The sequence below is a fragment of the Lipotes vexillifer genome, unplaced genomic scaffold (assembly GCF_000442215.2).
Source record: "Lipotes vexillifer unplaced genomic scaffold, Lipotes_vexillifer_v1.1 scaffold434, whole genome shotgun sequence".
NCBI classification, from domain to species: domain Eukaryota; kingdom Metazoa; phylum Chordata; class Mammalia; order Artiodactyla; family Lipotidae; genus Lipotes; species Lipotes vexillifer.
In genome coordinates this window covers 363339-390768 of record NW_006797498.1, presented here as the reverse complement: position 1 = coordinate 390768, position 27430 = coordinate 363339, and the positions used below count along the sequence as shown (strand labels likewise).

General features: G+C 38.3%; 1 protein-coding gene across 1 annotated transcript in view; it reads right to left on the bottom strand.

Annotated features, from left to right (window-relative positions):
* C6 (complement C6) overlaps positions 1-27430 on the bottom strand; it is an 88297-nt gene that overhangs the window by 28106 nt on the left and 32761 nt on the right. The window contains exons 8-14 of the mRNA XM_007469650.1: positions 22085-22207; positions 12290-12456; positions 9705-9930; positions 8632-8803; positions 8175-8286; positions 4896-5028; positions 3806-3994 (exon numbers count right to left, since the gene is read on the bottom strand). Of these exons, the coding sequence (XP_007469712.1) occupies positions 3806-3994; positions 4896-5028; positions 8175-8286; positions 8632-8803; positions 9705-9930; positions 12290-12456; positions 22085-22207 (1122 nt within the window). The remainder of the gene's footprint in view (positions 1-3805; positions 3995-4895; positions 5029-8174; positions 8287-8631; positions 8804-9704; positions 9931-12289; positions 12457-22084; positions 22208-27430) is intronic.

Sequence of the window (27430 nt, the reverse complement as noted above, 5' to 3'; positions counted from 1 at the left end):
TAGTCTCTGTAAGACAGCCAAACAAAATAGACACATAGGAATTTGAATATTCAATTCTAAAAATCAGTGGAGAAGTCTGTGATAAAGATTTAAATTTGTTATTAGCCTATGGGGGAATCATTGATGCTATGGGTATGGGTGAGATTCCCCAGCAGGAGAGTGTAGCATGAGGTGAGGGGACAGATCTGAGCCTTGAGGAACTACAACATTTAAAGTCCATGCAAAGGCAGGAGCCTGCCAAAAATAGAGGGCAGCAGCCAGAGAGGTAGAAGCTAAACCAGACAGCGCTGTGTCTTGGAAGCCAGGGAAAGAACGAATGTGTAGAAGAAGGTCAACACTGTTGAATGCTGCTGAGAGGGCAAGGCAGATGAGGACCAAAATATTGTCTATTCTGTTTAGCAATATGGATGTCAGTGATGACAATCGTGTGAATGGATTTGGGAGGATAATGGCTTGAAAGCCAGATTTTTCTTATAAGAATAATCAATGAAGAAATGCAACTCCCAAATGTGGCTATTTATCCCTATGATATTCTAGATATTAGGATGTTATGTGGAAAAAAAATAGAATGAAAACAGCAGTAGTCCCCTAATAGTGGGAAAACAGACATTAATCAAACAATCATAGTGATGGGTTTATAATTAAAGGCAGAGATAGGTATTTTGAAAAAATAAAGTTCCAGGAGATCATATCACCAAAAAAATCCCACTGAGAAATGTAAGGAAGATCTATAAGGAAATGATGCTTGACCTAAGATGAGCAATTGAATAGTGTGTATGAGAGGAAGGGAGATTAAAATAGAAGAAAGAACACTTGGATATATTATATGGAAGGGGAAATCTTGGTTATCTTTGCTTTTGTTCAGGCTCATCCAGAGAAGCTTTAGACTGGTTGAATTAAACCTGGAGCTGACATCCTGAGCCTCCTGGATGAAACACAGTCTAGTCCCTGGACTGGATCTGACTAATCAGGCATCCATAGAACCACAGTGGCCTCTGTAAGCAAGTAATTGTCAAAGGAGGGCTGTAGGCAGGTATATCAGGCAGGAGGTTTGGTAGGGAAGGAAGTTTATGTTAGAGGCAAAAATAAAGATTTAGAAAATTGGTAGGTTTTCTTCTTTGCTGCTATGCAGTTCCATTCCCTATTATTACTCTCTGTTAGGACCCTCATTCCATCTGGTGAAATTTGTTTTTTGTTTTTGTTTTTGTTTTTGCGGTACGCGGGCCTCTCACTGTTGTGGCCTCTCCCGTTGCGGAGCACAGGCTCCGGACGCGCAGGCTCAGCAGCCATGGCTCACGGGCCCAGCCGCTCCGCGGCATGTGGGATCCTCCCGGACCGGGGCACGAACCCGCGTCCCCTGCATCGGCAGGCGGACTCTCAACCACTGCGCCACCAGGGAAGCCCTATCTGGTGAAATTTGGCTCAGAACTTTCATGAACATGGAGACCTATAGCTGATGGTAAGGTCTCAGATACTAAGATTTCTATTGACATGGGCTCGTTTTTCTTTGGTTTCTGTGTGGCTGGCTTTTGTAAATAAATCCACACTTCGGTCAAGGAGGGACCCTAAGCTATACATTGTTTCCAAAGAGCATCAACTTTCAAGCACACAGAGCATTGTTCCCTCCCTACCGACTTGACATCATCAATGATCACCTGCAAGGACTCTTTGCTCCCTCACTAAGCGTCAGCTGGAAGCCCAAACTGGCCCTCAGCTGCCCATGCTGCCTACCCTGCACAGTTTTTGAGTAACACGGAAATGAGAACATTGCGATTTTTAAGTGCTGAGGGCAAGGGGATCTTCTGGAGGTGTTGATTTCTTAGAGGAAGGGAAAAAAACTAACAGTGGAGGTGTGCAGCATTTCATTTCTTCAGGAAGCAAAATTCTTTTTCACATTGAAAGAATTAAAAGTCTTCCTGGCCAACAAATGACCTGAAGCCTCTTTATCACACAGCTCCTCCCACATTGACAGAAAGAGTGCTCAGTTTTATGGATGATTTTCTTTCTTTTTCTGTGACTCCCTTCATTGATCTTCCTGCCAACGTTGTTGAGAGAAAGTATATGAGATGGGATATTTCTTTCCTTTATCTCGATGTAGAACATTTTGTTATCTCTCAGTTTGGATTATAATTTTAATTTCTTTTCCAAACATGGAGACGTGTGTGCATTTGCATGTGTGTGTGTGTGTGTGTGTGTGTGTGTGTGTGTGTTTGTGTACATATGCTGTTATTTTTATAAAGAGGAGGATGCTACCTAAGATGCCCAGAGGATCTTAACTCTCTAAACCCTGTGGTCCCCAAATGCATTCATACCTCTGACAAATATGATCAGGAGTCGAGTGAAACCAAGCTACAATACTAAGCTGAAGTTCTCACAAATTTCCATGTGGTCTCTTTATCAATAGTTTTATAATAGGTTGTTTCCCCTTTTCCTTCACACATGGTAAAAGCCCAGAAGAGGATAAAGAAGGCAAGATGGCAGAGAGCTTGAGGAATTATCAGAGCTGCTGCACAGTTCTTGTTTGACCCAAACTGTCTGACTTTGGGTCTAATTTAGCCTCTCTGTGCCTTTGGTTTTTCCTTGACAAAATAGGCTCAATCATGCCTGAGCTCAGAGAGATCATCAAGAATTCTCTGATTAAAAATGAGACATTATTTGAAAAAGCATGTTGAGAAATTTGGAAGATATGAATTAGTAGAAGTTCCCTTAACTGTCCTCCAAGTAACCAACAGGCCAGACTAACCAGGGTTTTCAGCTGCTCCATGCCAGCTGCCTGTCCAACACTGAACGGCAAGTTTTATAGGCTCCTCTCTTCCACAGCTTCACACTTCTGCCCCTACCAGTCCAGCTATAGACTTACCAAGAGTCAGTTTTGTTTGTTTCCAAGTCTATTTATGGCAGTTACTATTGTAATTGTGTAAGTTGATTAAACATATCAACTGATAAAGGAGGAAAAAAAGTTATTTTTATAAAAACTAAGTTGAAAATGCTGAATAATTGAAAGTGGTTTGCAGCTTTGAATTAATGTGGATGAGACTACTATAAAAGATTAAGGAAAAATAAAAGCATTTTGTAGTCAAATTTGCTGCAAAAGTTGCCTTTAAGCTTTCACCTCTCTTCAAAAGAGAGATAATTCTCAACTTTGTCTGTATCTGGATTAACTTGGAGCGATTTTATACAAACACAAAATATTGGGCCCTCCCAGCTCAATGGCATCAGAACCAGGGGATGGGACTTAAGCAGAGGTGTTTCTTAAAGAAGTGCCCCACTTGGAGTTAAAAAACCCATTGTTTTAGAGAAACTGATATGGGATAACATAGATGATAAATTATGTATTTGTTTTATTTGAGAAAAATCTTGAAACTCAAATCAGGAGACCCTTTAAGAACTAAGAGGTTGGTCCTATGTCAGAAAATTGGTGAATATTTGTGTATTTCTATGTTCTAGGTTCAAATAAAATGTTTCATTAAAAAGTAGTGCGGACTACTTTTCTATGGCTCTCCACTTGAACTAAGTTTTCCGTTAACCATCAATTCTGATTTTTTCATATGAGAGCACTTGCACTCCCTCAAAATCGTGAAGTATTAAGTTGGAAAAGAAAACTGACCTCACTGTCTAATATTTGAAGATATCCACTTGACCAATAGCTACTTATGTGCTGCCTGACCTCATCATCGACACACGGTCAAATACAACCCAGCCCGCTAGTGAATCTTCTTAAGAAATATCTCCTCTGTAGATGCTACACGACCAACCACAAAGGACACCAACTTAGCAGACCCCAGTATCCTGAGCAGCTACTCACCTTTTTCACAGGTGAGTGAGCTTGAAATGGGAGGTGTCCAGGAATCCCCACTGCATGTGTACCTTGATGGCCCAGCAACAACAAAGCCTCTGGGGCAGGTTAGCTCAATAGATTCACCAATTTTATATAATGTCTGAAATGGTGACAGTGTCAGTACTTCCTGCACCACTGGCTTGAGGCACTCTGTCCCTGCAGAGAGAGAAATCTTTCAGATGTATTTGGTGGAGCAGAATACTCAATGGATACAGGCAGATTTTGTGCAATCCAATAAGTGATTTTAATATGATTTACTGCATTGGTTCAGCTTTAATGCTGCCTTTTGATGAGAAAGACTGGGGGTTGAGGATCCCAGTTTAGAAACTGGGAAACTGTCTTTAGTTCCATTAACTGAAGAACTTGCTAAGGAACTGGCTTCAGAGACTCCTTTCATTACATCATTGGGAGCTTTTCAAGAAATAATCTTTTCCACTCTTCTCCCCAGTGAGTTTTCCCGAAAGCAAGTCACCACATTGTGGGTGACACAGAGGCAGGATGTTCTAATTGACACTGGTCTCAACTCTGTGTCATGATATTCCAGAATAACTCTTTGGAGTCCCCATCTGAGCCTTGTTTAATCGCATTTTGACTTTCCTGAAGCATGGGTATGTGGGGAGCCTGCAAACTCCTCCTCTCTCTTTGAGCAAAGGATGTGGATGTGCTCCAAGGAGAAAATTGCATTTCACAAAAAAAATCCCATCTCTGATACACAAAGAGTGTAAGTAGCAGCTTCCTGGGACTCATTATTTCGCATCTCTTTGTACATCAGGCAAAGCAGATGCCTGTGGTTAGATGCAGTTAGCAGACTTCCCAGATTTCTTCTTAAACACATGCCTCACAGTCCTGCTAATACTCAGGGGCAGGAAAACTAAAATATGAAGAGAGTTTGAAATCTAATTTGAGCAGATGAATCCTACTTTCTGCCTTACTAAACCTTTTCACTAGAGTTACTAAAAAAATAGTAAAGTGTACTAATCTAAGGGTGTGACTTTGCTCTATTTGGGGCACATCCATTCTCTAGCAGAGTCATGTGGAAGGCCTTCCCAGTTCTCACTTTGGCATTCCACATCTCCTCGCCTCCAGGTTCTGTCTGGTAAGCAGCTGAAGTACTGGTATCCAACAGGTTTGAAACCAGTAAGGCATATGATTTCAACTTCTTCCCCAACGGAGTACAGTTTCCTTTCATTCTAGAATTAAAACAGAAATCAGCACATTACTAATGTTATGAATAATACCTTCAGACACCTCGGGGTCCTCCTGGATTCTTTCTGTTCCTTCACTTTTGTATCTACTCAGAGTCCGCTCAATTTCTCCTTCTAAATATCTCTCAAAATTCTCTCCTTTCTTTTGCCATCATCATTGTCTTTGCTTACAGCATGTATTATCTCTTACCAGGACAACTATCTAATTGGTCCCTCTTCTAATCCATCTTCCATATTGCTGCTTAAATTGATTAGAATATATATACTTATTTTAATTAATAACTTGCTCCCCTCTGTATATGAGATGGCTTACTATTGCAAGAAAAAGAAAACTATATAAATGGAATAAAAAATGTATCCTGCATATGCAGCAAATATATGCAGATGCTATGGTAACACATTGACTACAAATCATTTGAAAGTGTTCCTAATAACCTATTGGTCATCATATACTTTCCCAGTTAATGTTTAATTAAAGTACAACTCCTGGCATTTGGGGTTCACTAAAAGATTTTAAAGATAAGATGGGTTTTATGTTCTTAGCTTGGAATATGAGATTTAACCCACTTTCCCATCCTCACCTCTTGCCATTTCTTCCCATAGAACCTATGATCTAGCAAAACAAAGCCATCTGCTATTCTTTGCACGTAATACTCTCTTTCATGCCTCCCTGTCTTTACCTGGCTGTTCCCTCTATCCTCAACATCTTCTCTCTTCCGTTCTCTCAAGACCCAACTCAAATAGAACTTCCTCTGTGGAGAATCTCTTTCATTTCCCCAGCTTCATCAGGTGTACCATCCTTTCAGTTTTGGGGGGGAAACTTGTACAAAGCTCTAATTTATGTTTATCACATTTATCATCCCCGCCCCTACACTTGAGTGGCACTTCTATTACCAGGTCTCCCCTCACAAACCTTTACATGGGGCTTAATAACTCTTTGCTGAAAAAATGCAAAACACTCTCCTTCTTAGGAAGACAGTAATGTAACAGTAATGTAACTCTTTCCTTACCTAGTGGGAGACAAGTACAGAGAATTGACTAGGAAATTATTCTCTGAGAATCGAAGTTGGGAATTTTGAGGGAGGTGAAAGCTCAATCGTCAACATTTGTTATTACTTGGCCATGTGATTCAACTTTTCTCCTAGAAGATGATTAATTTCCTGAATACAAAAAAGAGCATTCCATCTTTGGTTATTACAGGTATGGCTGTGTTTCCAAGGGAAATGGCATGATGAGTAGTGTTAATGATCTTGATGTTTTATTCAAAGGCTGCACATTTTTTCCTGCACATTCATCCTGAAATAAGTTATTGTCATAAACTTCTGCTTCCATTTCTTTTATGAAGCTATAACGTATAAGTGTATGTTGCAACCATCAAACTTTGTTCGACATATCTGCTAGACCGACTAAACAAGAACCCTTAGTCACTGTCACTTGCCATTGGGGGTAGGACTTGTGTCTTGGTCACTGAAAAGATATCTTCACGTGCAATGACATGATTGCTCTAGCCTGAAATGAGGCATACCTGCCTCTGTTTGACTCCATATAAGGAGCATTTTGCTACTAGGAATCTAGAAGGTACTCGTTAGGAAAAGTTAAAATGGTATTACTTTTGTGCAAAAACTATCATCAGGTAGGAATTAGGCCTTTAATAAAGAACAAATTAAAACAAGGAGTGAACTTATTCATGGAAATGGAAACATATAATCTAATTTTGTAAAGAGTCATTAGAAGAATGAATCACTGTTTAAACCCTTTGTGTGTTTTTAAAATTAGAATGTCAATCATTTTAATACTTTATTTAAGCAGCTGGCACAAACAGATTAAAAATTATTTAGGTATCTGGATCTGACAAAATGTAATTCTGAGGATACTGTTGTAGGGCAGGGACTGGAAAACTTTTTCTATAAAGGGCCTTGATCATCAATTGCAGGTCAGGCAGTGTCTGTCACCTTGTGTCACAGTTGCACAAAACAGCTATGGTCATTGTGTAAACAAAGGAATGTGGTTGTGTTCCAATAAATTTCATTAAAAAAAGAAAAGAAAAGAATACAGAGGGCAGGTCAGATTTTGTCTGTGGGCCATAATTTGTTAACTCCTATTCTAAAGGATTCGTTTCCAAAGTGTGATTTCTGAACTAGCAGCATCGGTATTACCAGGGATCTTGTTAGTTATGGAAGTTTCTGGGCCCTGCTCAAGATTAGCCTCTAGTGCATCTGGAGTGTGAGAATCTCTGGTTCTAGAGTAAAGACTAATCGACATTACTCCGCCTCCAAAATATTTCCTCCCCCTCACACCCTTAGGCCTGGTACCTTATACATGAACAGAAGATGTATGAACAGGGAAGATACATTAGCCCAGACTATGCTCCATGGATAATTATTTGCTGGCCCTGGAGAATCGAGGGTATTGATTTTTGATCATAAATATGATACAGTTGGAAACAGATTAAAGGCCTCACTGGGTTTAAGAAAGATAAACTTTTTTAAAAAAGGTAAAATTGATTAGGGCACATGCCTCCTGTGATCAATGTTAAATATTATCTATATCTCCTGAAAGTTTATATCTAAAGCCACAGAACTGTCTAACAAAAAGTATTTAGTTGTTTTTAATCATAGAAACATATAGTGGTTTAATGAAAACAGATAAAATTAAAAGGTATTAAAACTGTACTGACTGCTTAAGAGTTCTATAGGTTTTTAACCTAAGAAGCCATTACAGACTCAACACCTCCTATGTTACAGTCAAGACTAGTTTGTTTCTCTGATAACGTGCCTTAGATAGGGGGTTACTTTGCTCAGATTCAGAAATAAACAGTCAGATCTTAGTTGCAGATTCCTACAGAAGTCATCCAAACCATTCTCCACTCACATAAATGTACCACCACACGAGTTAGTAGTGCCAAGGCACACAAAAGTGTGTGTGTTAGTTTGGTCTAACAACCAGGTATGAGGACACCTCCAGGGAATTCACAGGGAAAAGTGATGGAGTCTTTCTAAATATTCCTTTTTTTACTTTTTAAGTCAGCAGGTATTAAACTAAGAAAAAAATAACTAAATAAAAGAAAGTGCATGTTTCCTAAGTTCTATTTTTTTGGATTCCAAACCTAAAGTAAAGGTCAGGATGCTTACCCGGATAAATGCATTTTCTGGAGGGACTGGTTGAGGACACCCTGAATCTGATTCTAATTCAGGGAGGTCTATTTCTTTCACTTCCTCATCATCACTGATGCATGGTTGTCCACTAAAAGGGAAAAATAAACGTGTGTATAATACAATAAATATGTGTGTATATACATATATATATGTATATACACATTTACATGTTTGTGTATACACATATATGCATGCGTATATACACATTATATATGTGTGTATATATATATGTATATAATACATTTTAAAAAGAGAGAAAACAGAGAGAAAAAGGGGTAGCAGCCGATCTAACACCTCACTGATATGTTGTGTTGGAATAGGTAAAATTCTAATCATTTCTTTACCTAGCAGTAAGAAAATAAATATCTTAACTGTCTAGTTTAGTAGCGGTGTTGGGGGAGATGCCCTGCTCTCTCCCCATACCCATCCTTACTCGTTCTGCATTATGGAAAATGTGCAGTGCTCCACTTGCCGCCTCTCCCCCTCACAGCTTTTCCCTCCTTGCTGGGGGGCAGGGTTGTTGCATTCTCGGGTTCTCGATCTCCTGTAAGTAGCATCACACGTGCTCCAGGAAGACCAGCAGCCCCAGTTCCCGTCTACAGCATCTGGAACACAGGAAGACCCATCCACCGATCATGGTGCCTCTGGGAGAATTGGGGCTTTGAAGCCACGTCAACTTGGCTTCCTCACAGTTTAGCTGTGGGAGCCTTTGTGGAATATCGTAGGGTTATTGTGAGGATTAAAAGAAATTATCTGCGCAAAGGGCCTGACATATCACCTGATTTCCCTTTCCTGTTCCCACAGCCTGAATAAAATGGCAACAACTATGAATCATTTTCAACTATCAACAACATATCTCAGACATACATATATACATAAATATATGTATACATGTGAACTTTCCAAATAGAATATATATAAAATTACATTTTTAAAGGTAACAGACTATTCTTACTCCCATGACATATCCTCTTTCTAAGGAGGGTTAGAGGTATGAACATTGCTTGGTCCTGTATGAAAACTTTGGTTGTGTCTTAATTTATCCCTATTACAAGCCACCCTCATTCTACATTATAATGCACAAGAGGTTTATAACAAGAGCATCACATATTTTACTTTATAGTGTGTTTTATTACTTTATTTATTTTATGTTATAGGCATTGTGCTGTATATTTTTTATATATATACACATATATAATCTTTGGGTATATAGTGGCATTATCGCCATTCTATGGATGAACTGATTGAGGCATAGAGAGGTTAGGCAACTTTCCCAAGGTCACATAGCTGGTAGGTTACAGCTGAGATTCACACCAGGACTGTTTGACCTTTGAGTCTAACTTTCTCCAGGCCTATTTTCCTTGTGAGTTTGCATAAGGTGGAAAATGCTGATGCAGTTCTCTTATGCAGAGAAGTTTTGTTTTGTTTTGTTGTTTTCATTGACCAACCTACAATACCTTTGGGAGGGGAAAGCTTCCTACCTCATAGCAAGTTACTGACACTTACTAGATTTGTAATCCGGAGAGCGCCTCTCACAGTTCTCACCGTAGGTGCCGCTCTGGCACACGCACAGACATTCGGTCCCTGAGAGCGTGGGGTGGCCGTTATTAGGGCATCGAGCACATTGGCAGGGGTCAAACTTGGCTGCATATTCTCGATAAGCTCTTATGAGGTTGTTCCGTCTTGTCACCGCACAGGGGATATTTCTTACCAGGTCTGTAATGGGAGCAAGCTAAGAGCAGATGGGAGAGAGGAGTCACATCTCTTTGGCATATGTTGCCATCATCGCCCAATTCCCTTGGAAAGAGAGGCGAGGTATGGAAAAATCCCACACTTCAAAGGGATTGTTGTAGAATATGGTATATCTGTCGATTGGACTAGTGGAGAAAAGCCCTTCCCATGAGGGTGGGGGAGCTTCTTTCCCTTCTACAGTGGGTAGAGCAGCTATCTGCAAGGTTAGCTGGCTTCTGTTATCCCTAAGACATGGCAGGTGTAAAGTATCTGGAGCTTACTTTCCCCGGAATTCTACTATGGAGGAAGTCTCACATGAGGTGTCGCTTACTTGGATTTACATCGACTTGTTTATTAAGCATCAAATGCATGTATCAAAGTACTGACAAAAGTGACCAAGAGTTAGGCAGCTCAGGAATACTTTGCTGAAGGCTCATCAAGTTTGACTCAAGGAGAAAAAGCTGGAAAGGGTGAAGAGAGGCTTTCAGTGTTCTTTGTTTTTCCAGGGACACTACTACTGGCTTTTGATGGAACCAGATGGGAAAATGTGGAGAGACAAAATAGAGAAATGAACTTGCTGGTAGGATCGATAGAAGAATTACAGGAACAAATATGGAGCTAACACAAAATCAGGGCTCATTTTTTTTTTTTAAACATCTTTATTGGAGTATAATTGCTTTACAATGGTGTGTTAGTTTCTGCTTTATAACAAAGTGAATCAGCTATATGTATACATATATCCCCATATCCCCTATCCCACCCTTCTAGGTGGTCATAAAGCACTGAGCTGATCTCCCTGTGCTATGTGGCTGCTTCCCACTAGCTATTTTACATTCGGTAGTGTATATATGTCCATGCCACTCTCTCACTTCGTCGCAGCTTACCCTTCTCCCTCCCCATGTCCTCAAGTCCATTCTCTTCGTGTGTCTTTATTCCTGTTCTGCCCCTAGGTTCTTCAGAACCATTTTTTTAAACATTCCATATATATGTGTTAGCATATGGTATTTGTTTTTCTCTTTCTGACTTACTTCACTCTGTACGACAGACTCTAGGTCCATCCACCTCACTACAAACTCAGTTTTGTTTCTTTTTATGGCTGAGTAATATTCCATTGTATATGTGTGTCACATCTTCTTTATCCATTCATCTGTCGATGGACACTTAGGTTGCTTCCACGTCCTGGCTATTGTAAATAGAGCTGCAGTGAACATTGTGGTACATGACTCTTTTTGAATTATGGTTTTCTCAGGGTATATGCCCAGTAGTGGGATTGCTGGGTCGTATGGTAGGTCTATTTGTAGTTTTTTAAGGAACCTCCATGCTGTTCTCCATAGTGGCTGTATCAATTCACATTCCCACCAGCAGTGCAGGAGGGTTCCCTTTTCTCCACACCCTCTCCAGCATTAGTTGTTTGTAGATTTTCTGATGATGCCCATTCTAATTGGTGTGAGGTGATACCTCATTGTAGTTTTGATTTGCATTTCTCTAATGATTAGAGACGTTGAGCATCCTTTCATGTGTTTGTTGGCAATCTGTGTATCTTTTTTGGAGAAATGTCTATTTAGGTCTTCCAGGGCTCATTTTAATTACCATTTTAAAACCTCAGAGGAATGACTCTCTAGTGCAGTGTATGACTCAAAAGTGCCCAGATGGGCAGCTGGACCTCATTTTCCTACCATAACCTGTAGAGCTCCAAGTATCTTCATGCTACATGTAAATCATTCTGCCTTCATGCTGATTGAACTCCTTTATTTTCATTTAAATGAAATGAGCAGAATAGCTCCTTAAGGAGCTTTTTAAAATGTGCTTATGTTTTAGGCAAAACTGGCTCAAAGTGGCATATGACTGATTTGTGGACAAAGTATTTCATACCTAATAAAAATCACCCTTTAATGTAATTACAACAAATATAAGACTGGTAAATTTAATCAATGGTGATAGAAACAGAAAATCAAATGGGTCTAAAATCCCGTTTACCCTACAGAGCTATAAATGAAGATTTAGGAGGGCTCATCAAATAAAGAATTGCAAGAAAAGTACAGAAATCAAATTTATTACATACATGGGGAGTAGAACACTACTCCAGGTAAGTTTAGGCAGTTTCATGCACTAAACTCCCTCTTCTGGTATTTAATGTGTACTGGGAATTCTAAATACTGTACTACAGAATACTTGTTTGAACAGCATAAACAAGAGATGTTTAATTTAATGTTTTTTAAAAAGGTATGTTGTGCATACACACTAAAGAAAGACATTTCTTTTACCATCTGAGAAGAAAATGGAAAAGGAATTGTGTGATGTACAGTTTGGGCTGCCAGAGAACTGCCTTAGCTCTTACCCATAATGCTTTTCAATCTTACCTTAAAGTCAATCACAATAGGATTTTCCTTCACTGATTCTAACCACTCAGAAAATGTCTTCTCTTCTGGACCAGAGCTCCCTTTCTCCCATGCCAAAGCTGCTGCATACTCACTCCTCCCGCCTTGAACCAGGGATATGGATTTCTCTGATCCCTGCATAAATGAACCTGTAAGGTATTTCAAGAAAATTACTCGTTTAATTTTATTGCAAATTCAAACTTGAAAGTAAAGCCTATTTGCACAGGAGAAAGAAGCAGATGGTAGAGTCATGTAGCTCAATTAAGTAAACTAAGTGAAAAGCAAGAGAACACGTCTCTTGTCCCTATAAGGAGTTTAATAATAGAAATGATAATAATAGTGCCAACAGCTACCATTTATTAAGCAACACATGTATGCCAGGCACTCTGCACTCATTATTTATGTAACTCTCTTAACAACCCAGAGCAGTAGGTGTTATAAACATGGACATTGAAGCCAGAAGTAATTTGGCCTGGAACACATGGATACTAAGGGGGCAGAGGGGGGCTGGGATGGAGATGTAGCCCAAGGCCTGAGGACTCTGTCTCCTGCTCTTTGATGCCAAGCCTCCCACTTTTGACTTATATGGGCATATGTCTTGGGCCCCCGGAATAACATAAACCTCATGGTTTCTGGTACCCAATCAGTTGACTGCCATGCCATAACTGACTACAATTACAGAAAAATGTTGATAGAATACCTTTAAGCTTAAAGACAGGAGTAAAAGTACAACTAACCAAAAAAAAAAAATTAAATCTCAAGTTAAAAGTTGGCACAATGTTGCTTTAGAGGTACTGGCGTTTACTCTATACAGCACAGATCTTTCATATAAATTTTCAAAACAATTCCTCTTAACTAATGGTGTCTTTAATATGGGTAGGAACTGAGTAATAAGAAATTATAGTGAGAAATAAAATCAAATGGGAAAGAGGATAGTGATATGGGTAATAGTTAATGGCATTAATCTGGTGTCTGTTCTGGAGTGTCAGTAAGGATCAGACATGCCCCTAACTGTTTAGAAATTCTACAGTAAGAGAGTCTAGGATGATTAGAACAATGGGTGAAATACTCTCCCTATGAAGAAAGTATGGTCCTTTTCAAAGTGAGCTGCTTAAGAGGGGTATAAGAAGAAATTTTTAGAGTTTTTTTGCATTTAATTTTCAAATAAAATAAGGGAGAAATTATTATTTGCCAATATATCATATACCTATTGACAGTGACTCTGATATGCAGATTGATATATGTCATAAATGGATTGACACTGGTAAGAGCTATATATGATAAGCATGGGACCCTGAAGAAAGAACTAGTTAAGTCTATTTACTATTCTATTAGCTACTTTGAACAGAACGCTTACAAGTGAATAAATTGCTTGAAAGGATTCCAGAAAGAAAATGCAGACTGAAGATGATACCAATAGTGCAAACATAAGGAAAACAACTAATAGAAGGAAGAACAGACACTTCTATTTCTTCCACAAGCTTCTCATCAATCACAACATAAGTTTGACAGCAAGCCACTCTCAAAACATATCAAAAATTTTAAGGAATTTTATGAAGTATTATCATGATATGAGCAAGACAGGGAAAAATTCTGTTTATTTCATATAGGTTATCTTTTGATATTTTCTATTTTGCACACTTGTATATACTTTTGTCCATAATGTATTTTTAGAATAATATATTTATAAACATTTGTTAGTAAGTATACATATATTAGGGATATATCCTCAAAAAAATTTAATGGTACCATTACAGATTATAAAAGTTTGGAGTCAAATGATTTAATCCAAGTAGCTCAGGGTTAGAAATAGACAAATCTAAGTTCTTTTTAAAATTTTTATTTCTTTTATACAGAAGGTTTTTATTAGTTACCTATTTTATACATATTAGTGTATATATGTCAATCCTAATCTCCCAATTCATCCCCACCCCCGCGCTTTCCCCCCTTGGTGCCCATATGTATGTTCTCTACATCTGTGTCTCTATTTCTGCCTTACAAACTGGTTCATCTGTACCGTTTTTCTAGATTCCACATATATGCATTAATATACGATATTTGTTTTTCTCTTTCTGACTTACTTCACTCTCTATGACAGTCTCTAGGTCCATTCACATCTCTGCAAAAGCCCCAATTTTGTTCCTTTTTATGGCTGAGTAATATTCCATTGTATATATGTAACACTTCTTCTTTATCCATTCGTCTGTCGATGGGCATTTAGGTTGCTTCCATGACCTGGCTATTGTAAACAGTGCTGCAGTGAACACTGGGGTGCATGTGTCTTTTTGAATTATGGTTTTCTCTGGGTATATGCCCAGTAGTGGGATTGCTGGGTCATATGGTAATCCTATTTTCAGCTTTTTAAGGAACATCCATACTGTTCTCCATAGTGGCTGTATCAATTTACATTCCCACCAACAGTGCAAAAGGGTTCCCTTTTCTCCACACCCTCTCCAAGCATTTGTTTGTACATTTGCTGACGATGCCCATTCTAACCGGTGTGAGGTGATACCTTTTTGTAGTTTTGATTTGCATTTCTCTACTAATTTGTGATGCTAAGCATCTTTTCATGTGCCTCTTGGCCAACTGTATGTCTTCTTTGGTGAAATGTCTATTTAGGTCTTCTGCCCATTTTTTAATTGGTGTTTTTTTAATATTGAGCTGCATGAGCTGTGTATATATTTTGGAGATTAATCCTTTGTCCATTGATTCATTTGCAAATATTTTCTCTTATTCTGAGGGTTGTCTTTTCATCTTGTTTGTAGTTTCCTTTGCTTTGCCAAAGCTTTTAAGTTTCATTAGGTTCCATTTGTTTATTTTTGTTTTTATTTCCATTACTCTAGGAGGGAGGTCACAAAAGATCTTGCTGTGATTTATGTCAAAGAGTGTTCTTCCTATGATTTCCTCTAAGAGTTTTATACTTTCCGGTCTTACATTTAGGTCTCTAATCCACTTTGAGTTTACTTTTGTGTATGGTGTTAGGGAGTGTTCTAATTTCATTCTTTTACATGTAGCTGTCCAGTTTTCTCAGCACCACTTATTGAAGAGGCTGTCTTTTCTCCATTGTATATCCTTGCCTCCTTTGTCATAGGTTAGTTGACCAAAGGTGCGGGGGTTTATCTCTGGGCGTTCTATCCTGTTCCATTGATCTATATTTCTGTTTTTGTGCCAGTACAATACTGTCTTGATTACTGTAGCTTTGTAGTATAGTCTGAAGTCAGGGAGCCTGATCCCTGCAGCTCCATTTTTCCCCCTCAAGATTGCTCTGGCTATTTGTGTTTTCATACAAATTTTAAGATATTTTTGTTCTAGTTCTGTAAAAAATGCCATTGGTAATTTGATAGGGATTGCATTGAATCTGTAGATTGCTTTGGGTAGTAGAGTCATTTTCACAGTATTGATTCTTCCAATCTAAGGACACGGTATATCTCTCCATCTCTTTGTCTCATCTTTGATTTCTTTCATCAGTGTCTTATAGTTGTCTGAGTACAGGCCTTTTGTTTCCTTAAGTGGGTTTATTCCTAGGTTTTTTATTCTTTTTGTTGCAATGGTGAATGGGATTGTTTCCTTAATTTCTCTTTCTGATCTTTCATTGTTAATTTATAGGAATGCAAGAGATTTCTGTGCATTAATTTTGTATCCTGCAACTTTACCAAATTCATTGATTAGCTCTAGTAGTTTTCTAGTGGCATCTTTTGGATTATCTATGTATAGTATGATGTCATCTGCAAACAGTGACAGTTTTTACTTTTCCAATTTGTATTATTTTATTTCTTTTTTTTTCTCTGATTGCCATGGCTAGGACTTCCAAACCTATGTTGAATAATAGTGGCAAGAGTAGACATCCTTGTCTTGTTCCTGATCTTAGAGGAAATGCTTTAAGTTTTTCACCATTGAGAATGATGTTTGCTGTGTGTTTGTCATATATGGCCTTTATTATGTTAAGGTAGTTTCCCTCTATGCCCAGCTTCTGGAGTGTTTTTATCATAAATGGGTGTTGAATTTTGTCAAAAGTTTTTTTCTGCGTCACTGAGGTGATCATATGGTTTTTATCCTTCAATTTGTTAATATGGTATATCACATTGATTGATTTGCATATATTGAAGAATCCATGCATCCCTGGGATAAATCCCATTTGATCATGGTCTATGATCCTTTTAATGTATTGTTGGATTCTGTTTGCTAGTATTTTGCTGAGGATTTTTGCATCTATATTCATCAGTGATATTGGTCTGTAATTTTCTTTTTTTGTAGTATCTTTGTCTGGTTTTGGTATCAGGGTGATGGTGGCCTCGTAGAGTGAGTTTGGTAGTGTTCTTTCCTCTGCAATTGTTTGGAAGCATTTGAGAAGGATGGGTGTTAGCTCTTCTCTAAATGGTTGATAGAATTCACCTGTGAAGCCATCTGGTCCTGGACTTTTTTTGTTGCAAGGTTTTTAATCACAGTTTCAATTTCATTCATTGTGATTAGTCTGTTCATATTTTCTATTTCTTCCCGGTTCAGTCTTAGAAAGTTATACCTTTCTAAGAATTTGTCCATTTCTTCCAGGCTGTCCTCCTTATTGTCATAGAGTTGCTTGTAGTAGTCTCTTAGGATGCTTTGTATTTCTGCCATGTCCATTGTAATGTCTCCTTTTTCATTTCTACTTTTATTGATTTGAGTACTCTCCCTCTTTTTCTTGAAGAGTCTGGCTAAAGGTTTATCAATTTAGTTTATCCTTTCAAAGAACCAGCTTTTAGTTTTATTGATCTTTGGTATTGTTTTCTTTGTTTCTATTTCATTTATTTTTGCTCTGATCTATATGATTTCTTTCCTTCTGCTAACTTTGGGTTTTGTTTGTTCTTCTTTCTCTGGTTCCTTTAGGTGTAATGTTAGATTGTTTATTTAAGATTTTTCTTGTTTCTTGAGGTAGGCCTGTATAGCTATAAACTTCCCTCTTAGAACTGCTTTTGCTGCATCCCATAGGTTTTGGATCATCATGTTTTCATTGTCATTTGTCTCTAGGTATTTTTTTATTTCCTCTTTGATTTCTTCAGTGATCTCTTGGTTATTTAGTAGCATACTGTTTAGCCTCTGTGTATTTGTGTTTTTTACGTTTTTTTCTCTGTAATTGATTTCTAATCTCATAGAGTTGTGGTCAGAAAAGATGCTTGATATGATTTCAATTTTCTTAAATTTACTGAGGCTTGATTTGTGACCCAAGATGTGATCTATCCTGGAGAATGTTCCATGCGCACTTGAGAAGAAAATGTAATCTGCTGTTTTGGGGTGGAATGTCCTATAAATATCAATTAAATCTATCTGGTCTATTGTGTCATTTAAAGCTTGTGTTCCTTATTAATTTTATGTTTGGATGATCTGTCCTTTGGTGTAAGTGAGGTGGTAAAGTTCTCCACTATTATTGTGTTACTGTCGGTTTCCTCTTTTATAGCTGTTAGCAGTTACCTTATGTATTGATGTGCTCCTATGTTGGGTGCATATTTATTTATAATTGTTATATCATCTTCTTAGATTGATCCCTTGATCATTACATAGTGTCCTTCCTTACTTCTTGTAACATTCTTTATTATAAAGTCTATTTTATCTGATATGAGTATTGCTACTCCAGCTTTCTTCTGATTTCTGTTTGCATGGAATATCTTTTTCCATCCCCTCACTTTCAGTCTGTGTGTGTCCCTAGGTCTGAAGTGGGTCTCTTGTAGACAGCATATATATGGGTCTTGTTTTTGTATCCATTCAGCAAGCCTGTGTCTTTTGGTTGGAGCATTTAATCCATTCACGTTTAAGGTAATTATTGATATATATATTCCTATTACCATTTTCTTAATTGTTTTGGCTTTGTTTTTGTAGGTCCTTTTCTTCCTTGTGTTTCCCACTTAGAGAAATTCCTTTAGCATTTGTTGTAGAGCTGGTTTGCTGTTGCTGAATTCTCTTAGCTTTTGCTTGTCTGTAAAGCTTTTGATTTCTCCATCGAATCTGAATGAGATCCTTGCTGGGTAGAGTAACCTTGGTTGTAGGTTCTTTCCTTTCATCACTTTAAGTATATCATGGCAGGTGGATTCTTAACCACTGTGCCACCAGGGAAGCCCCTGCCCTTTCATTTTGTCTATCTTTCTGTCCATGTGGTTTTTGTTCCACAGGCTGCAGGATTGTTGTTCTTCTTGCTTCTGCTGTCTGTCCTCTGTTGAATGAGGCTATCTAAGAGGCTTGTGCAAGCTTCCTAATGGGAGGCACTGGTGGTGGGTAGAGCTGGCTGTTGCTCTGGTGGGCATACCTCAGTAAAACTTTAATCTGCTTGTCTGCTGATGGGTGGGGCTGAGTTCTCTCCCTATTGGTTGCTTGGCCTGAGACAACCAAGCACTGGAGCCTAGAGGCTCTTTGGTTGGGCTAATCTGGGAGGGCTCCCACCAAGGAGTACTTCCCAGAACTTCCACCGCCTGTGTCCTTGTCCCCATGGTGAGCCATAGCTGCCCCCCACCTCTGCAGGAGACCCTCCAAGACTAGCAAGTAGGTCTGGTTCAGTCTCCTGTGGGGTCACTTCTCCTTCCCCCTGGATCCTGATGTGCATACTACTTTGTGTGTGTCTTCCAATAGTGGAGTCTCTGTTTCTCCTAGCCCTGTTGAAGTGCTGCAATCAAATCCTGCTAGCCTTCAAAGTCTGATTCTCTGAATTCCTCCTCCTGTTGCCAGACCCCCACGTTGGGAAGCCTGACACGGGGCTCAGAACCTTCACTCTAGTGGGTGGACTTCTGTGGTATAGTTGTTCTCCAGTTTGTGAGTCACCCACCTAGCAGTTATGAGATTTGATTGTATTGTGATTGCGCCCCTCTTACTGTTTCATTGTGGCTTCTCCTTTGAATTTGGATGTGGGGTATCTTTTTTGGTGAGTTCCAGTGTCTTCCTATCAATGATTTTTTCACAGTTAGTTTTGATTCCTGTGCTCTTGCAAGAGGGAGTGAGCACACATCCTTCTACTCTGCCATCTTGAACCAGTCCATCCAAATCTATGTTCTTAAGTGTGCTTTGCTTTTAGAAAACAACATAAATGTGTCTTTGTTTTTAGGCAAATTGTCATTGTGATTAATAAGCATTAGTTGAGAATCTGCTATAAGCCAGGCACTAAAAACTTGGGTTGGGGAGTTGACACAATTCAGGAATATTAGCAGTGTGTCAGCTGGGCAGTACTGATAGTTGATTGACCAGTTTGGAGACTATTGCAATAGTCTCTGATTTTGCAGTGTCCCTACAAGCTGAAAACTAGAATTCATATTTGACATTTTCTCATCTCTTTGTTGGATGGATTTTATAGTCGAGTAGTTTTTTTTCAGTAAGTATTCAAGAATGAATATTACCAGAATTCTCTCATGTTCTGAGACGTCTTTCTGTTACCTCTACACATGAACACATTTTCTTTTCTCTTTTAGAAATTTGTGGACATTCCTCTATCATCTTGTAGCTTTGCATTTTGTCAAGAAGAAGTCTGACGCCAGCCAGATTTTGTTGTTATTCTGTAGGGAACTTGTTCTTTCAGCTAGGATACTTGAATTCATTTTTAAAATATTTGTATTTAGTTAATTAACTAGAATTTGTCTTGAAATTGTATATTTGAACAATATTTCTGATACAAATAATCAAGACAAATTTCTTCCTTTATTTCAGGGACTATATATATATGTGTGTATATATATATATATATATATGTATATTTATTTATATATATATTTTTAAAAATAGTTTTTCTGTTTCATTTCTTGGGCTCTCTATTTCAGGAACACTAATTCCCATCTATTGAATTACATTTGTCATTCCATTTCCATTAGATATACTTTAATAATGGTTAATATCTGGATTTTTTTCTCTGCATTCACTATGAATTACTTTAGATTTTTCTTTATTAACTTTATCTTCAGACAATTATATTTTGAAGTTGCAGTGTCTATTTATAACTATAATGACAATACTTTTCAATATTTGTTGTCTTTGTACCTTAGCTTTGAAATCTTCCTTTTCAATTAATTCTTATATTTAATGTTTTCATCTCTGAGCTTTTGATTTACTGAATTCACATTCTTATTAAATTATTCTATTGCAAGACAAACTGGTATAGAATCTGTACATTCTTTGGTTTATATTACTAGGTTGATTGCTTTGCATACTGTTCTTTTTTTGGGGGGGTATAATACAAATATGTAGTTGTCATATCAGCTCTCATGTTGCTTATGCTCAACATGGGCATCCACATGTAGACCATTGATAGGCTCTGATATTTAAAACTACCTATTTGTTATTATAGTAAATATGATATTATTATCTGTTCCTTAGCTGTCCTCCCATGACCATATAAATTTCATATTTTGGGAGTTTTTGTGGTTCTGATTTCCTTTGTTTTGAGCAGAAGTAGCAATCAATCAGGAAGAGTAAGGGAATAAGAAAATTTTACACAGAGGAAGGAGTTATTTATAATGGCAAGGTACAGAAGAGAGCATGACTTATTTAAGAGACTACATAAAGTTTAGCTAGGCAGAGAGAGAGGCAGGAACCTATCTTCAAGGCTGTGTGAAACCATGACAAGTTTAAGGTATGAGTGTTTCATGATAAGATTTGCCTTGGATAATATTCCTTTAACAGAAAATGTGTAGAATAGATTGGAAGAAGGCAAAACCAGAGGCAAGAGAACGAGTTGGGAGGCCTCTGTGGTAATCCAGGTTGGAAATGATGAATGGAAGGCATGTCTATGGAAATGAAGATCTGGGGAGAACTGGGAGAAATATTAAGAAGGAGGAATGACTACTTATTGGATGTAGAGGCTAGAAAGAGGGAGGGAGAAATCAAAGACAGCACTCAGGTTTCTGGCTTTGTTGCCTGAGCTTTTTTAATGTACTTCTCTTACAACTTATTTGTCTTTTTTTTTTTTTATTGAAGTATAGTTGATTTACAATGTTTTGTTAGTTTCTGGTGTACAGCAGAGTGATTCAGTTTTTCATATATATAGATATATATACACACACATACATATAATTCTTTTTCATATTCTTTTCCTTTATGGTTTATTACAAGATACTGAGTATAGTTCGCTGTGCTATACAATAAGAGCTTGCTTATCTATTTTATATATAGTAGTTTGTATCTTCTAATCTGAAACCCCTAATTTATCTCTACCCCCCCTTCTCATTTGATAACCATAAATTTGTTTTCTATAATATGTCTATGAGTCTGTTTCTGTTTTGTAATAAGTTCACTTGTATCATATTTTAGATTCCACATAGAAGTGATATCATATGGTATTTGTCTTTGTCTGACTTACTTCACTTAGTATAATAATCTCTAGGTCCATCCACATTGATGTAAATGGCATTATTTCATTCTTTTTTATGGCTGAGTAGTATTCCATTGTATATATGTACTACATCTTCTGTATTTTTAATGATTGTCTATATGTATCCTTACTTTGTAAGTTCCTTGACTGGAAGACCTAGTTCATGCCCATCTGTACTTTACAATGCTTAATACTGAGTTTGGCCGATAGGAAGAATCAATAAATGTGCATTCAGTTAAACAAACTAAACAGGAGATAAAGAAAATCTTAACCATGTCCCCTTTTAAGTAGTACTAATATTTGATTTGCTCCCTTCCCCCACCACACATAGGGCTCTGAGGCAAACAAATGAAACTAATGAAAAGTGAAAAACAGTGTAGTCACAGTCATGTGCAATATGGTACTTAAATTACAGCCAGTCAGGACGCACTGGGTAAGCTGCTAAGAGAAAGCATTGTTACCTCCATATTTCTCTGACAGCTTGTTAGTGGTGCACCGGTTTTCCACTTTTGTTTTCTTAACAAAAAGGAAGCGTTTCTTTGTTTCAATCCGGATGCAGTTTTGGGCTTCTGCCTTCGTTAGACCTAGGAAATGGAATACAAGTAAAAAAACCCTGAGAATGTACCATGGAGAATTCAGGGAAGAGGAACATGAGGCTCTGGGCACTTGGGGAGCTATAGGTACTCCATATCAGCACACAACTCCTCCAGTTTCCGTGAGCTCGAATGATTAATGGCTTTTACTGCAGAGGCAGTCCTTCACAGGCCCTGGGACGTGCTAAAGAGAAGAGGTATATATGAGTCCCTGCCGTCTCCCCCATGGGGATCATGTTGGTGTCTCCATGTTGCCTACACACAAGAAATCTCTAAGCTTTCCCGTCCTGCTGGCCACTGCCCTTTTATAGCCCCACAAGTCAAGAGATAAACACATGCTCTGTTTGGTGCCCCGCTGACAGGCCTTCTTTTGGGGCCACAGCTGATTCTGTGAGAACTGAGTCCATGTCACTTCTTCCCCTGTTCACCACCTAAAATGTAGATCTCATTTGTCACCTCTCCTTCCCGGAACACTCATTCTCATACTTGGCTATGCTTCCTCTCCCTGACTTAGCTGCTCACTCCACCTCTACCTCCAAAACCCTTTCATTTTACTATCAGAAATTCTGACTTCCTGACTCATGAACTCTTCTTTTATGTCCTCGATGACTGTTCACTCTTTCTCCTCATCTTAATTCAAGCCTATACTTGATATATTTCCACCGTTGTCTCCAAGGGAAGTTGATGCCGCCTCATTCCCAGCCTCTTTAGGAGTTGGAGCTGGGCTTGATATCTTCCTAGTTTCCCAGTGCTGCTTTCATAGGATGACACTTCACAGTTTTATAACTCTTGTAAAAGTCTTGATGCTCTGAAGCTCAGGACATCCAATTGTAATTCCTTTGGTCTTCATTGTTCTTATCTTTTAACAAACTTCGAAGCATCATTTGTTAAAGATTTTGGTATCTGAATCAGTCTTTTCCACCCCAATGCTAGCCATTATTCTTAATGACTTCAAAACCAATAGGGATGTCAGGGATTGAGTGGGACAGAGCACAGAGAAACAGGTCTGGCTGTTTGGAGGCTAAGTTGGTACTGCTTATCTGGGGTAATTTGAGGAGAATAAATGTTTCCTTTTTTTTTTTTTTTTTAACAGCTTCCCAAGTCACCTGACCTGGTACTCAAAACACCTAAACTAGAATCCAGATTTTTTGATGTTTAGTTAAAAATTGCCTTGAAAAATACAAGCTCATGAGAGATAGAGCTGTTATGTGAGCTCTTAAGCACCTTAAAGCAAAGTAGTTTATCAGATACTGATTCTTAGGGTTGCAGGTTACAAGAGGCAGGGAAGAATGTTTTCAGAGCTGGATGCGTCATGTGAGTATGATGCTGAAATTTAAACCTGAGGGCGCAGATCACCGAGGAATGAGGCTGAGTAGATGGGGATGGGGCTTCCTACTTCACCGTTCTTTCAATAGTTTGACCCATTCAAAGAGATGTATTACAGGTTGGAGTAAAGAATTCTTGGTTTGATGGCTGTTTTGGTCAGACTGAATAAACACAGCTCATTTTTCTTCTGGTAGTATTGTTCTTATAAGTGGGTCAGGCAAAAGTTTAGGCCACGTGAGGAAGTTAATACGTCTGTGGTGCACCACTCTTATCCTTTCATTAGGTTTCTATGATTTATAAGTGAAAATTAAATTGTATGTGACCAATTCACTAATTATAACATAATTAATTAACTAAAGTTAATTACATTTGCTGAGGGTTATAGGAGAATGCTTAAAGATTTGAATGATGAATCTCTCTTATGAGTCATGGTGTTGGTCATGCATTGATCAAAATATCAAGGCTTTATCAGTGAATTTCTGTGCCGGCCTTTTCTTCTTCACAAGATGTCCTATAGCTTGTGCCTGACCCACATCCACACTGACACAGGAGTTCCTTGATGCTGAAGCACTTGCCCTCTCAAGCCTGAGTGTCCCTCTGATGTGACACAGGGGGGAGTATTTCAGAAATGTCCTCAGCTACTCTGACTGGGCAAAGGTCAACAGTGTCAATCAAAAATGTCTTGCTGATAGGGGCTTCCCTGGTGGCGCAGTGGTTGAGAGTCCACCTGCCGATGCAGGGGACACAGGTTCGTACCCCGGTTCGGGAAGATCCCACATGCCACGGAGCGGCTGGGCCCGTGAGCCATGGCTGCTGAGCTTGCGCGTCCGGAGCCTGTGCTCCGCAGCAGGAGAGGCCACAATGGTGAAAGGCCCGCGTACCAAAAAAAAAAAAAAAAAGTCATACTGATAAATAGTGGGGTGTATAGTTTTTCTCCTCTAATTCAGAGCAGAAAATGACTTCCCAGTCAAAGGACTTTAAAATTACCATCTTGTATAACGTGATATTTTAATTGTTTAATGTTCTCTCTGTAGTCCTCAAATTCTTTTTACCTTGCACGCTGAAGCAATGCCAAATTTTATTCAAGGTTTTAAATTGACTATGGGACACTGTTCAGTAGAGAAATAAATCAAGGGATGCAAATAAAGAGCAATTTAATTTTGTTTTATTCTTCTTGCACTAGAGAAAATACTATGAAGTATTCAAGTCATTTAAAAAAATAATGACAAGGGATATAATTCTTATTGAATAAAGCAAATAATTCTTATTGAATAAAGCAAATAAAAACTAAGCCTAAACTCTAACTCTACATTATTGAGAAGTAAGGGGAGAAGGACTAAAAGAGGGAAAAGGGAGGAGGCCAGAATATGTATTCATCTGAAGAGTGGGCAAAAACAGGTAAGCACACCCACCGGAGAATTCCATTTTATTGAGATTTGTTTCTGTCTGAGTGAGCTTCATCTTAACCACAATTAAAATTGAGCTCCAATATTATTATTGTGACTCAGAGAAGTATATATATACACAGAAAGGCACATATTTAATGACTATAAAAATATATATTACATATAAAAATATTGAATATAAGGATATATATCTTATTTAATATATTAAATATAAATACACATACTATAAATACTATGTATATATAGTGTGTGTGTATGTGTACATAGGTGTGTATGGTTATATATTTCCAGTTTTATATCATATCTCAAACTCCCTTTCTTTCTCTTATTATGTGTGGCTCTGTGTCTGAAGTCTCTGTTTTTATTTAAAGAGAAAAAGATGGAAGGTGAGAATATTTCAGGAAGAAAGTATAGCTCATCACTCTTCATTTTTATTATGGGGCTTCAACTATTAAAATGCTGGATGGTTGATTAAAGATTCACATAGTTCTTTAACTGACCTGAACTCTAAGCCTTTAGAGGCTTTGCTGTGAATGCATGATGAGTATAGCTTATCAAGTGAGAAATTATTCTTTGCTACAGCAGCAGTGACCAGAATAATTTTATCCCAAGGGTGAGATGAAACCAAGTCAAGGGCCAGAGACTTCCCCAAATGATTTTTGCTCATCATAAATGTTGATGAAATTCATCAAGCAAACATTGCTCTAGTGGAAAGGATAACTGTAAGGAAGCATAAGAGGCAGGCAGTGTGGAAAGCCCATCACAGTATAAGTCTTTTGGATTTCAGTAACTCTGTCAGGCAAAAAATTTTGAAGACCTTACTGAAAATCTTTCTCAAAGACATTTATCCCATCTCCTTTCTTAAAAAGCAGATCATGATGGACATCTGATCAATTAAGGTTTAGAAGGACTCAGGGAAGCCCCATTAAACATTACCATTTGCCATAATGAGATATAAGAACAGAAGGATTGAAACTCTATTGACCTCAGAGTTGGCTTGGTGTCTTTTAAAATAAATTCTTAATTTCTTTTGTATAAAAGTTAAATGATCAGGGCTTCCCTGGTGGCACAGTGGTTGAGAGTACGCCTGCCGATGCAGGGGACACGGGTTCTTGCCCCGGTCCGGGAAGACCCCCACATGCCGCAGAGCAGCTGGGCCCGTGAGCCATGGCCGCTAAGCCTGCACGTCTGGAGCCTGTGCTCCGCAATGGGAGAGGCCACAAAAGTGAGAGGACCGCGTACCGCAAAAAAAAAAAAAGTTAAGTGATCAAGAATTCTGATTTATTTAGGGGAATCTGTCAGTTGGGTTCTGGTTATTATACAATTTCCTAACCATGTTCTCAAGATAGAAGCATCACAAGGATGCTGTGTCATTTCACACAGGAGCCTGAAAAATTTATACAAAGGTACTTAGGTAATAGTAATTAATATTGGCAATCTAGGATAATAAGAAACCAAGATTTATTTTTTATTTTTATTTTTTTAATTTTTTATTTTGCGGTACGCGGGCCTCTCACTGTTGTGACCTCTTCCGTTGCGGAGCCCAGGCTCCGGACGCGCAGGCTCAGCGGCCATGGCTCACGGGCCCAACCACTCCGGGGCATGTGGGATCTTCCCGGACCGGGCACGAACCCGTGTCTCCTGCATCGGCAGGCGGACTCTCAACCACTGCGCCACCAGGGAAGCCCCAAGATTTATTTTTTAAACCAAGGTTTATATTGTTATTTTATATGTGAGCAGAAAAATATCACTGATTATATCCCAAGATATAAAATTGCAGTCTTTCCTCAAATGAATGTGCTTCCCATCTGGTTTCAAGTTTTGTCACCAGTAGGTGCATATCTGGCCCATATTAACTTAGTCCCTTGTCAAGTCCTTAATTGCTTTTCATCCTTTGCCCTTGACTTTCAGTTAAAATCATTAAAAGAAAAAGAATTAGTCCAGTGGCTAGGACTTTGCGCTTTCACTATTGAGGGCCTGGGTTCAATCCCTAGTCAGGGAACTAAGATCCCAAAAGCTGCTTGGCCAAGAAAAAAAAAAAGAAAAGAAAGAAAGAAAGAAAAAAGACTGCCAGTGGATTTGCTGTAATTACAGTTTTATAAAATTATTATCTTCTATAAAATTGCTATAAGTAAATTATCTTTTAGAGTTTAGTTCCAAGACAAATTTTGTTTTCCTTGAGGTGATGGCATGCATCTCTCTTTAGTTTACCACTACTAAGCAGCTTATGATGTTCTTAATGTCAGGAAATTCTGGGTCAAATCTGATGCCCAAAGAGGTGAAGCCTATTTATTTTTCCTTCTTCTTTTTGTCTGAATTTTCTATTTCTATTTTATTTCCTTGAGTGTGTACTTTTTGGTTTTTCTTCATATCATTTTGGAAATAAAGCAGGGTTGAAATAAAGTCAATAAAGAAGAACTAAAAGGACAGAGAAAGAGAAAAATGTATTGCACACTATCTTATCAGTTAAAAATGAAGGTTG